Source organism: Borostomias antarcticus (assembly GCF_949987555.1).
Source record: "Borostomias antarcticus genome assembly, chromosome: 12".
Lineage (NCBI taxonomy): Eukaryota > Metazoa > Chordata > Actinopteri > Stomiiformes > Stomiidae > Borostomias > Borostomias antarcticus.
In genome coordinates, this window is record NC_140245.1 from 5,202,084 (window position 1) to 5,213,985 (window position 11,902).

The 11,902-nt window shown below is 45.1% G+C and overlaps 1 protein-coding gene across 1 annotated transcript in view; it reads right to left on the reverse strand.

Annotated features, from left to right (window-relative positions):
• Positions 1–7,109: 7,109 nt before the first annotated feature.
• The window catches only part of LOC311316392 (schwannomin-interacting protein 1-like), a gene marked incomplete at both ends in the record, with an annotated part of 11,958 nt that continues 7,165 nt past the window's right edge, over positions 7,110–11,902 (reverse strand). The window contains 2 exons of the mRNA XM_084447233.1: positions 7,110–7,164; positions 7,266–7,359. Coding sequence (XP_084303359.1) covers positions 7,110–7,164; positions 7,266–7,359 — 149 coding nt within the window. The remainder of the gene's footprint in view (positions 7,165–7,265; positions 7,360–11,902) is intronic.

The following is an 11,902-nucleotide window of genomic DNA, read 5'->3' on the forward strand; positions in this document are numbered from 1 at the left end:
ACATCTTTTGGTGCTACTAGATCTTAGCTCAGCTTTCGATACAGTAGATCCCTGCATCCTCATTAAGAGCTATTAGCTATGCTGATGATATTCAACTGTACATATCTTTTAAACCAGACATGTCTGACAAACTATCTGTTTTACGTGACTGTTTGGCTGCTCTAAAGGATTGGAGGACCAATAACGTCCTTCAGCTCAATGCTGACAAGACAGAGGTTCTTATTACTGGTAAAAAGAATGTCAGCCGCTGAATTTGTTCCATGTATGGGACCCATGGAATGTCTAAGCTCAAAAATCTTTATTTTTGGTCCGGCAATGCACTTTGATCATCACATTAAGTCACTGACCCAAAATTGTTTTTCCATCTCAGAAATATTGCCAAACCCCAGTCTGTGGTGTCACAAGCGGAGCTGGAAATTATTATTCATGCATTTGTATCTTCTCGCTTGGACTACTGTAATTCTCTTTTCACCTGCCTAAGCAAGGCATACTTGGACCATAATATATATAAATGGTCCAAAACGCTGCTGCAAGGCTACTGACTAGGTCCAGAAAGTCCTGTCACATTGCTCCCATCCTAGCCTCCTTACACTGGCTCCCCATCCGTTTTAGGATCCAGTTTAAGGTAGTTGTCATCACTTTTAGAGCTCTAAATGGTCAGGCACCTGCGTACATCTGTGACCTGCTCCACCCCTACATCACTAGCAGGTCTCTCAGGTCGTCTGACCAAGGCCTGTTGGTTGTCCCCCGCCCAAGGCTAAAGACTAACGGTGACTGAGCCTTCGAAGTAGAGGCTCCTAGCCTGTGGAACTCCCTTCCATTGGACCTACGTTCTGTGGCCTCTGTTGACTCTTTTAAAAGTCAGTTAAAGACTCATCTGTTCAGACTAGCCTTTGTCTAGCCTCCTGTGTTTCTTTGTCCTTCTTTTTTGTGTTTTTGTGCTTTTTGCCATTATTTTTAAGTATTGATGTTTTGTGAAGCACTTTGTGACCTCTGTGAAAGGTGCTATATAAAATGTAGTTACTTACTTACTTACTTACTTACTTACTTACTTACTATCTTAGTTTATCTGAGCTGTAGTGAGGATTATTGTCTAAATCTCTTACCTCCTTGTCTGTTGATTCCTCAGACAGAGACCAAGGGAAGCACGTCTGTTGAAACATGAAGCAGATTCTGAATGACTGACAGACTAATAAGACGAGGCAGATGGTCAGTTGCTGCTTCCTATTCCATAATACTGAACCCTTTTCAGGTCAGAAAGAAGTATTCAGGCTTCCAAATGGCACCTTACAGATTTGAAAAGGGTTCTAGAACTTATTGACAGAGGGTTCTTTTACAGATATGAAAGTGATTGAGGTGTCGTTAGTTTGGTTGTGCAGTTGGCCCAGGCCGGGGCACTGAGGCCTCACCTCCCGCAGCTCTGTGAGGGTCGACAGCACCGCGGCGCCCAGCAGACGCTCTGAGTCCGGGTGAGCCGACAGCACGTTGCTATAGTAACGCAGGTCCTCTGCCACGCTGTCCAGACAGGAGACCTCAAGAGGAGGGAAGAGGAGGAGGAGGAGGGACAGGTCAGCACAGCCAGTCACCAACAGAGAACGTGGAGAGGATTTAGAGAGAGGAGGGGGAGAGAAGCAGTGGTGACGAACGGCTATCTCTGGTACACACATCCTTTCCCAGGCATGGGACGTAGGCTGTGTTTTCAATTGTAAATTGAAGTAAATTAAGTGACAGAATGTGTGCAGATGGAGTCTAGGTATAATGTGCAGCTAGATGCAGTTAGAGGTGTAGGTCAGAGTGAATCTGTCAGCCAAGCAGCTCATACCTGGTCAAACTCTGATTTGGTGATGCCTGCGCAGGTTGAGTGCTGTGGAGTAAAAACGAAGGGAGTCTGTGAGAATTAGAAAGTACTGGAAGTAAGGAATGACGTTAATGATCTTTGAGATAACCCTAAGAAGCTGTACTGCATCTTGCATATTTACAAACTGACAATGAAGATGTATGTATGTAGGCCTATGTATGTATGTATATATATATATATATATGTATGTAGGCCTATGTGTATATATATATATATATATATATATATATATATATATATATATATATATGCCACTAATTTTGCTGGATGCTGCCCAGCCATGTGCTCTACCCTGTCCATCTGTATTGTCATTACATCAAGGTCCACAATGGAAATAAGTCAATGACTTTATTGTGTTAACCTTGACAATGTCTTTTTTAAGCTATTGATGTAAAAATCAAATGAGGTTTTTAAAATGTCTTGTCAAATAAAATACAATAAACTAAACTAAAATATATATATATATATAGCCTATATACACACATACATACATAGTCTACATACATATATATAAATATTTATTTAATGTATTTATTTTATTTTTTGAAACAGAGTGTAGGCCTAACATTTGGCACTAGATTAATTCTAGCGCTTACCTTTGGGGCACACAACATCGCCGTCTGTGTCCCCGTGTTCAACTCCATCTCCTGCTCTGTGCAGTTGATTCCTTTGAACAAGTTTTTCTAGAAGATTAAAACGTGGATTTAATTAATATACAGTTTTGAATCATAAAAATACATCTTAATGAACGCCTATATAGGCCTATTCATGTAATTAATATTTTGAATGCATCTTTTGTGGTCTTACCGTGGCAAGCGCCTCCGTAACGTTCCAAAGAAGTGCCCGCGCGTTGGTGACGCAGGTGTCGGTTACCTGTCTGTTATGCGCCAGCGCGGGCATGGCCTGGCTCACTTGCCAGAGAGCACCGGTGAGCGCGACCAGGAGCAGCCAATGAGCAAAGTCTGACAGAAAGACAGTGCACGCAACGACATTTAAAACTTGATAATCACAGTTATCGGCCAATTGTATATATATGTATATAAACATACAATTATACATACATAGTATGTATGTATATAAACATATGCCTAATGTTAATTTTAAACATTAAAGGCTACATTTTAATTCACAAGCCTAGTATAGTTATGCCTAAAATCTAAATTGAATGTGAAATGAGGCTATAGTCTACTCAAGTCAATGATAAAAAAGCAATTCATAAACTAGCCTACTTACAAATCTTGACGTTTGGCACCATGACTCTAACAAAGTGTACTATCTATGTTCTTACGATGTGTATCTGTTCTTTGTGCCTACATTTTATTGTAGTAGGCTAAATATACCTCCCTGGACAGGGCTTCCCCTCGGCCTCACAGTTACAGCTATACAATCAACATAAATTGAAAGTAATTCAGTTGACATTTTGTGTAATTTCCTAGATGCCTGAGATATCGATAACACTGACATTGGTTAGTGAAACTTGAATGACATCAGAGAGTTTCGCTCTACGGTTACTCAACCAAAACGCTCTCATACCGCTTAGTGAGTAGACTGGGCTACAACATTACCGCAGAGGTTTTCCCTGATGAACTAAAAAAAAAACTTTTTTTTTTTTTTTGCAACAATTTTTTTGTAACAATTTAATTAATTTCAACTGGGGTGGAGATGGATATTACAAAAGGTTTGAGCAAATATTTTGGATAGGCCTATCAAAAAATAACATGTAGAAGCTTGATGTTTAGCATGTCATCATTAAATGACTCGTGATCTCTACTAACTTTCCAATCCACCCGAAGCCCCTTCCAAATAATCCAAACCTGTCTTCAAATATGTAAAAGTTTCTTAAATTGCAAATCAACCGGCGTGCGTAAATGCCAAGAACACCACCGGGAATGTTTAATAAGGGCTATTAAAACTAGAAATAAGAAACACATTCCTTTCTATTGCTCATTGGGGCAACTATGATTCATTAGATTGTTTCTGGTGTTTTAGACCACGTGGATGTGGTCTTCTTACCGCGACAGTGGCATAGCATCTGACTGAACCGTGTGGCTGGCAGGCTGCCCGAGGTCTGTGGCGCGCTGACTGCCAAAGAGGAACTGGTCAATTACTTAATTAAGCCTTTTTTTTCTTTTTTTTTTACGAATTGACGTTATTGTAGCAAGTGAGAGGGTGTGAACACGGAGAGAAACTGTAGACCATTGAGGGAATTAATTAGGCTAACACTCCCGAAAGGTCTAATACGGCCTGCAATATACACTATATGGACAAAAGTATTGGGACACCTACACATTTCACATACAGGAGCTTTATGACATCCCATTCTGCATTAATATGGAGTTGGTCCCATCTTTGTAGCTTTTACAGCTTCCACTCTTCTGGGAAGGCGTTCTACAAGATTTTGGAGTGTGTCTGTGGGAATTTTTGCCCATTCATCCAGAAGAGCATTTGTGAGGTCAGATACTGATGTTGGACGAAAGGGCCTTACATCACCAAGCGCAATGCCAAGCGTTGGATGTAGTGATATAAAGCATGCCGCTGCTGGACCTGGGCAGTGGAAACGTGTTCTGTGGAATGACGAATCACGCTTCTCTATCTGGCAGTCTGATGGATGAGTCTGGGTTGGAGGAGAATGTTACCTACCTGACTGCATTGTGCCAACTGTTAAGTTTGGTGGATGAGGGAGAATGGTCTGGGGTTGTCTTTCTGGGATTGGCCTAGGACCCTTAGTTCCAGTGAAGGGAAATGTTAATGCTTCAGCTTACCAAGACACCTCTATGCTTCCAATTTTGTGGGAACAATTTGGGGAAGGCCCTTTTCTGTTTCAGCATGACTGTGCCCACAAAAATATGTCATGCACTACGAAAATGATCACTAAAAGCAAACAAATCCCCCTCATGTCAATTATGGAGCCAGAATCAGAGAGTAGCTGCTGTGGAAGTAGCCTACTGAGGCAGAGTTATTCTTCATTGTCTTGATTTTTCCCCAAAATTTAGCTGGGTTTCCAGCGCTCGTTTGTAAGGAACTTGGGTAGTAAGTAGATTTAGCTTTCCTAATCATATTAGTGATTGTTTTGCAGCTCCCTGAATAAAATGCAGTCCACAGCAGCCCTGGTTTTTCTGGGTTTCGCCCATGCTGCGTGCTGATATCTCATGTGAGAACTAACCGTGTCTGTCTGGAATCCTTAGTCTTCTAAAGGGAGCATATCTGTCAGCAATAGTATTAAAAATATTGGAGAAATATGCAAGAGACAAATCAGGATCGGAAAAGAGGGACACACTGTCCAACTCACATCGAATTAAATCATACAGGAGTCCATGAGAGTCAAAATTCTTTAAATTTCTCTTAGAGATGATACGTGGCTTGCCTCTGGGTAATTTAACATTTCTAATGCAGGCAATAGGACAATGATAACTAAAATGTTGAGGGAAGACTCCACTTGAAAAGTACTTCTGAAGCGTATTGGTATAAGAATAATGTCAAACAGGGAGGATTTGGAGCTACATTTCACATTAGGAAGTGTTGGTATTGTTATAAGTTGAGACAAATGTAAGGTAAGAATACAACAGGTCAACTAAGTTGTCAATAGCACAGGAATGGGCTGAAGGGGGTCCATAAGCCCCTATCAGTCACCTGCCTGTTTGTCAACAGGTTTACTGACAGCGCCAGACCTTCATAGTCTTTATGAACCGAGGATAAGATAAGTACAGCTACTGAAAAACTTGATTTTACATAGATCTCTGCTCTAAAAAGGCCAGACCATCGATTTTGACAGATCAGAGTCTGGGACAGATTTTTTCAGCCGGACTCCGAAATGACTAAGACAAAAGACAGGTGAAGTGACATTTAAACACGTAAAACATTTATTAATAACTTTCTTTGAACAACTCTGTACACAAAACATTTCTCAATGCAGAATACATTTTACAGGGATAATATAGCTTATCTCAATAGCAAAATAAAAAAAACGGACAGAAAATTAGATCATGTGATATGACATTCTTTAAATCTTGGATTTGGGATGATAGCGATTATACCATACTGTTTACAGCCACTCCATATTCAATCATCTTTCACCTAACAAACAAGGGAAGCAGATCTCATATCCCAGACAATCCAACTACAAATCAATGTTTAGTTCTAGAAGTCTGATTTTGTTGATTTCATTTTTTTTAGCCTTTGGACTGTCTTTCCACTTTGTAACTCGTGTACAGTAGAACACAGATCACTGGTGAAGGTTCCAGTTTAGGAACATAGAGGGCCCTATCAGGGTAATGTTTACACTAGGCCTATGTGTTAAATCACGGGGGTGGTCTATCCTATTGGCTGGGCCTTGTGTTGACATTTCTAATGCCTCCCCCATGGTCTCAACCCCAGCGTTTTAACAGTCACACAGACAGCAAACAAGGTCAGCAGCCTGCCCTACAATCTGTCTGTAAATCTAATGATAACCAGTAAAGCTTCAATACACCATGTTGATTAAAGCATGTGGGACTGTGCAACAAGCAGCTGATTGGTTACATCCATTTTCTGTGTCTTTATCATCACTATCCGTGATGCACGATTGCTCCAAAGTGCCACACACACACACCGGGGCCAAGCTGCTCATTCCCTATTAGTTAGCTTAGCAACAGTACAGACAGTAGTATGGGTTAACAGATTGATGGTTCTGCAGTATTGTTAGAAGTCTCATAAGCAAACAGCAAACTGATCTCCTAGGAACAAACTGTCGAAACCGGTGCACTCTAAGAAAAAAAGGTGCTTCCTAGAATTAGAAAGGGTTCTTCAGTTGGCCTAGTGGGAAAACCCTTTAAAATCCTTTATGAAACCTTTTTGGTTCCCATGTAGACATTTTTTCACCACTGGTTCCAAGGTTCTACAAATGCAAAGAAAGAACCTAATAACCTTTCTGGAACCCTTTTTTCTAAGAGTGGGATTGTTATGATTCCTGGATGGGCGTAGTCTGTTTATCCCCAACCCTGGTCCTGGTGATCTAGTCTTGGGGATCTAGTCTTGGGGATCTAGTCTTGGGGATCTAGTCCTGGGGATCTTGTCCTAGCGAGGTGGTCCTGGAGATCTAGTCTTGGATCTAGTTCTGGGGATCTGGTTCTGGGGTTCTAGTCATGGGGAGGTGGTCGTGTAGATCTTGTCCTGGGGATCAGGTGCTGAGACATCAGGCTGGGATGTCGGCGGTGGTGGTGATGGTGGGTGGTGGAGGACGAAGACACAAGGGACATGAGAGGGACCAGAGGGCTTATTTGGACAGGGCCTTCTCTGACAGGTGTCTCTGCTGACTGTGATGGGCATGCCTGGGGTAACAGAAGGACAACAGAACAGTTTGGGGAAAAATGCCTTTCAAGAGCTGAGGATGTGATCTGTGTATGTGTGTGTGTGTGTGTGTGTGTCCTACCTGGTCAGGTCCTCTATGTCGACCAGCATGGCATCCTGCTCCACATGCAGCTCATCTCTCATCAGCAGTAGCTGCACCAGCTCCTCATTCAAACCTGCACACGCAGACAACAAAACATCCTCAACACACTACACCAGGAGGATGGGGGGCATATTGCGGTGTGTTCATGGTCCAAGGTTCAAGGTGGTTTATGTGTGTGGTGTGTGTGTGTGTGTGTGTGTGTGTGTGTGTGTGTGTGTATCTGTGTGTGTATCAGTGTGTCTGTGTGTGTGTGTGTGTGTGTGTGTGTGTGTGTGTCACACCAGTCTTAAAAGCTTTGAATGGTCTAGCACCTTCCTGCCTGTCAGGCTGCCTGTCAGAGAATGTTCCAGATCGCTCCCTCAGATCTCTTGGTGCTGGTCTGCTGAGGGGGCCTCCTTCAAACAGCTGGAGGCACGGTGATGCTGCCCTCAATAGATACGGTGATGCTGCCCTCAGTAGATACAGTGATGCTGCCCTCAGTAGATACGGTGATGCTGCCCTCAGTAGATACGGTGATGCTGCCCTCAGTAGATACTCTGATGCTGCCCTCAGTAGATACGCTGATGCTGCCCTCAGTAGATATGGAGCACCGAGGATCTGGAACATGTTCCCCCCTCACATTAGACAAGCAGCCTTGGTTGACAGTTTTAAGAGGAAGCTATATTTATGTTTTGCTTTTAAAGTCACTTTTATAATGCACTTTACTTTTACTACAGTATATCTTAATTGTTATTTATGTTTTTGCTTTTAATGTCTCCTCTGTAAAGCACTTTGAACTGCATTTTATGTCACGATAGGTGCTCTATAAAAGGAGTGTATTATTATTATTATTAGTAGTAGTAGTAGTAGTAGTAGTAGTAGTAGTAGTAGTAGTATTAAAATCACTGCACTGGTTACCTGTCAGTTTCAGAACAGACTCGTTTTTAAATCTCTCCACAGTCACACACCTGAATACATTTCAGACATGCTTGTTAGATACTGCTTGTTAGATACTGTACATGCCCAGTAGATCCCTCAGGTCCTCAGGTTCCAAAAGCCAGGACCAAGAGACACGGAGAGGCGGCCTTCAGCTTCAATGCCTCCAGCCTCTGGAATACCTTGCCAGAGAACCTAAGAATGGCTGAAACTGTGGGAACCTTTAAGCAAGATCTTAAGACATACCTACCTAATCTCGACTATAATCACTAGCCAGGACCTGTAAGTGTATGACAGTGTACATGGCAGTGTATATCCTATGAGAGAGTATATCTGATGGTGCACTGTGGGTACTGTACATTAAAATGTGTGTTGTTTAGGGGCCGGCCTGAATTGGCTGATGAGGAACTAGATGCTGCTGCATGACTTTGATGCTGTGTATATCCTATTGTGCACTGATGTGTGTTGCTCATGTGGCTCTGCATGCTACTATCACTGTCTGCCTCTGTCCTCCCTAGTCCTCCCTCTTATTCTCTGACCAGGTCCTGTGGACTGTCCCTTGTCTCCTGCAGGCCTCCCTGTGCCTGGTAGAAATCCCCCTGACCACTCTAGAGGTCCAGTGCAGCTACTAATCCTGTCTTCCTCTCTCCCCTCTAGTGTCTCTCCCTCTTGAACTATACCCAGGTCCTGGAAAGCCCCCCTCCCCCCCGAGGTCCCCATGCTTCCTGGAGAGGCCCCCTGCTGTCCTTGTGCCCAGTTCCATCCCACTATGTGTTGCATCTTTCACATACCATGACTTCACTACCACAATGGTGAATATCTTGCAGCCCTACTTATGGAACTCAAGTTACTGGCTGAGAACACCATGTTCCAGAAAATAAAGGGCAAGAGATGGACCTTCCAGGACTGGGCTACTGGTCTGCTACGTCAGCTGGACTACATACTAGTGAGGTGAAGGTGGAGGAGCTCCATCCTGAACTCTGACCCTTACAGCACGTTCAACTCTGTGGGCTCTGATCATCGAGTCTCCATGAGGGTGTGAGGGAGCCACAGGGTTCCCAAGCCTGAAGACCCGGTATGACTAGAAGGCGTTCTCTGGCCCAGCCCGGGCCTTCAAACCAGGACCACGGTGGAGGTGAGGAATCGCTGAGGAGCCTAAAGTCAAGTGCAGGCGGTTCGTTGCTGCGAACATGGAGGCGACCAGGATGTGTGTGTCAGTGATGGAGAGGTACAGAGTCTCCCTGAGGTCCAGGCATCCGGAGGTCTTGGTGGCGCTGTGGCACCCTCTTTGCCATTGGTGGACACGAGGCTGCCACCGTCGGGGATCCTGCAGCTGCGCCCTGAGACGCACAGACCCCGCTCCCTGCTTCAGCACCCTGGACAGCACGGCCAGGTCACGGCCCTTCCTGGAGTTCAGCACCCTGGACAGCGTGGCCAGGTTGTGGCCCTTCCTGGAGTTAAGCACCCTGGACAGCGTGGCCAGGTTGTGGCCGGCAAATAAAGGCCATTCAAGGTCATCACAGCAACCCTGGGGCCCAGCTGGAACCGCTCACCTTATCAGCCCTTGCCCTGCAGAAGCACCAGGTACCGCCTATCAGCTGATGAGCTGGGACTGCTTAGAACCCCAGGGAGGAGACCAAACAGCAGTCAGGGGACTCAGTCGGAAGCCCGGACCTGACCCCAGGATCTCCGCAACCAGGCGGAGAGAACCCCGGGGTACGGAGGCAGCCCGACTGTCCCACATTTCTGTTAATGATTTGGTCTTGTAATAAATGGACTAACAGTGGATGGAGCTGAGGAAGAGATACCTGCGTTCCATATGAATCTCAATAATGACAATGTCCCTTTACAGTCAGGGAAATCTGGGCTGGACGGCATTCCCCCAGAGGTCTTTAATAACTGTGATCTTGATGACATCATCCTGGAGTTTTGTAACTTTGCTCTGATGAAAAAAAACTAGCCTGATATGTGGTCTCTCTCTAATATCATCCCAGCGCCTAAATCCAGAGATCTCTCGAAACCAGATAACTACCGAGGCATCAGTCTGACGTATCATTGCAGAGATGTAAAATCGCATGATACTGAACCTCATACGGTGTGTGGTCGACCCTCATCTGAGGGAGAACCAAAATGGTTTTGGAGAGGAGAGGACCACCGTGGCCCAGATCTGGGCCTTATGAAGAATCATTTAGGATTTGAAAAAGAACCACCTGACTGCGGTTCTGTGCTTCATCGATTTCAAAAAGGCATTTGACTCGATACACAGAGACCCGATGATGAAGATACTTAAGACGGTGTCCCTCCCAATCTACTCTGGGCCATAGAGACCATGTACACGGGTACAAGAACCAGGGTGGCGACTCCAGGTGGTGACATCCTGGCTGGGCTGTTGCAAGAGGGACACCCTTCCCCCCTTCCTCTTCATCATAGTCCTGGACTCTGCGCTCAGGAAGGCCATCAGTGGACGAGAGCAGGAACTCGGCCTCGCTATAACACCTAGGAGGTCGAGACGACACCACGGCGTAGTCCTAACGATGACACCCCGTCGCAGTCCTAACGATGACACCCCGCCGTAGTCCTAATGAAGACACCCCGCTGTAGTCCTACCGATGACACCCCGCTGTAGTCCTAACAATGACACCCCGCCGTAGTCCTAACCTGACCTGGACTACGAGGACAACATCAGCCTCCTCTTCGACCACGTAAAGCAAGTACAGGAGCTCCTGTGCAGAGTGGAGACAGAGTGTTCCAATGTTGGCCTTTAGCTAAATGGCAAGAAAACTGAGGTAATCACCTACAGCATCCTCCTGGACCATCCACCTCTAACATCAGCAGGAGGCATTGCTCTGAGGAAAGTCAATGACTTCAGATACCTGGGCTCATGGGTCAGCTCGTCCGAGCAAGACCTTAAAGTGAGGAAGGCGTTTGCATGGAGGGCCCTGAACGGCATGGCCAGTGTGTGGAGCTCCAGCCTCCCCCAACAAATCAAACTCAGCTTCTTCTATGCAACGGTAGAATCCTTCTCCTATATGGCTGTGAATGCTTGACCCTGAATCCCTCCCTGCATTAGTCCCTAGATGGGTGCTACACCAGAATGGTGCGTGCAGTACTTAACATCAACAAGAGCGAGCAGGTTAACAACAAACATCTGAATGGAGGGTCACCAAGGGGGTGTGAGCAGTCAGGAGAGTTGAGCCTGGCAGGTCACAGCCATAAGCACCAGGAGCTACCTGCTAGCTAGCACACTGGTGCTGAGGGAGCCGACATGGGCATCAGTCACGAGGGAGTCCAACACTAACATACGTGGACATACTCAAGAAAGATGCAGGAAGTAGAAAGTACCGACCAGCTAGCCGGATGTATGGAGGATCAGGAAGACTGGAAGGGCCGATGGAGGGAGAGAGCTGTCCCAATCAAGCCCCCCCCCCCACCCCCCCCAAGACTCTCTGCATCCTGTTTTCTCACTTCTGCTTAGCTGCTGTACCTAGTTTACTCAATACTTTCTAGGAACATGTCTGCTAAGCACGTACTGTGCTTTATTATGAGATATACTTATACATCCTATCATGCATTACAGGGATAGCTGACACATACATAGGTGACATCTCTGTAACTATTTATCTACTCTACTGATAGTCACATTTCTTATCATGAAGTGTTTATTCCATGTTTAGTGCTCTGTGAAATGTTCCAAGTTAACA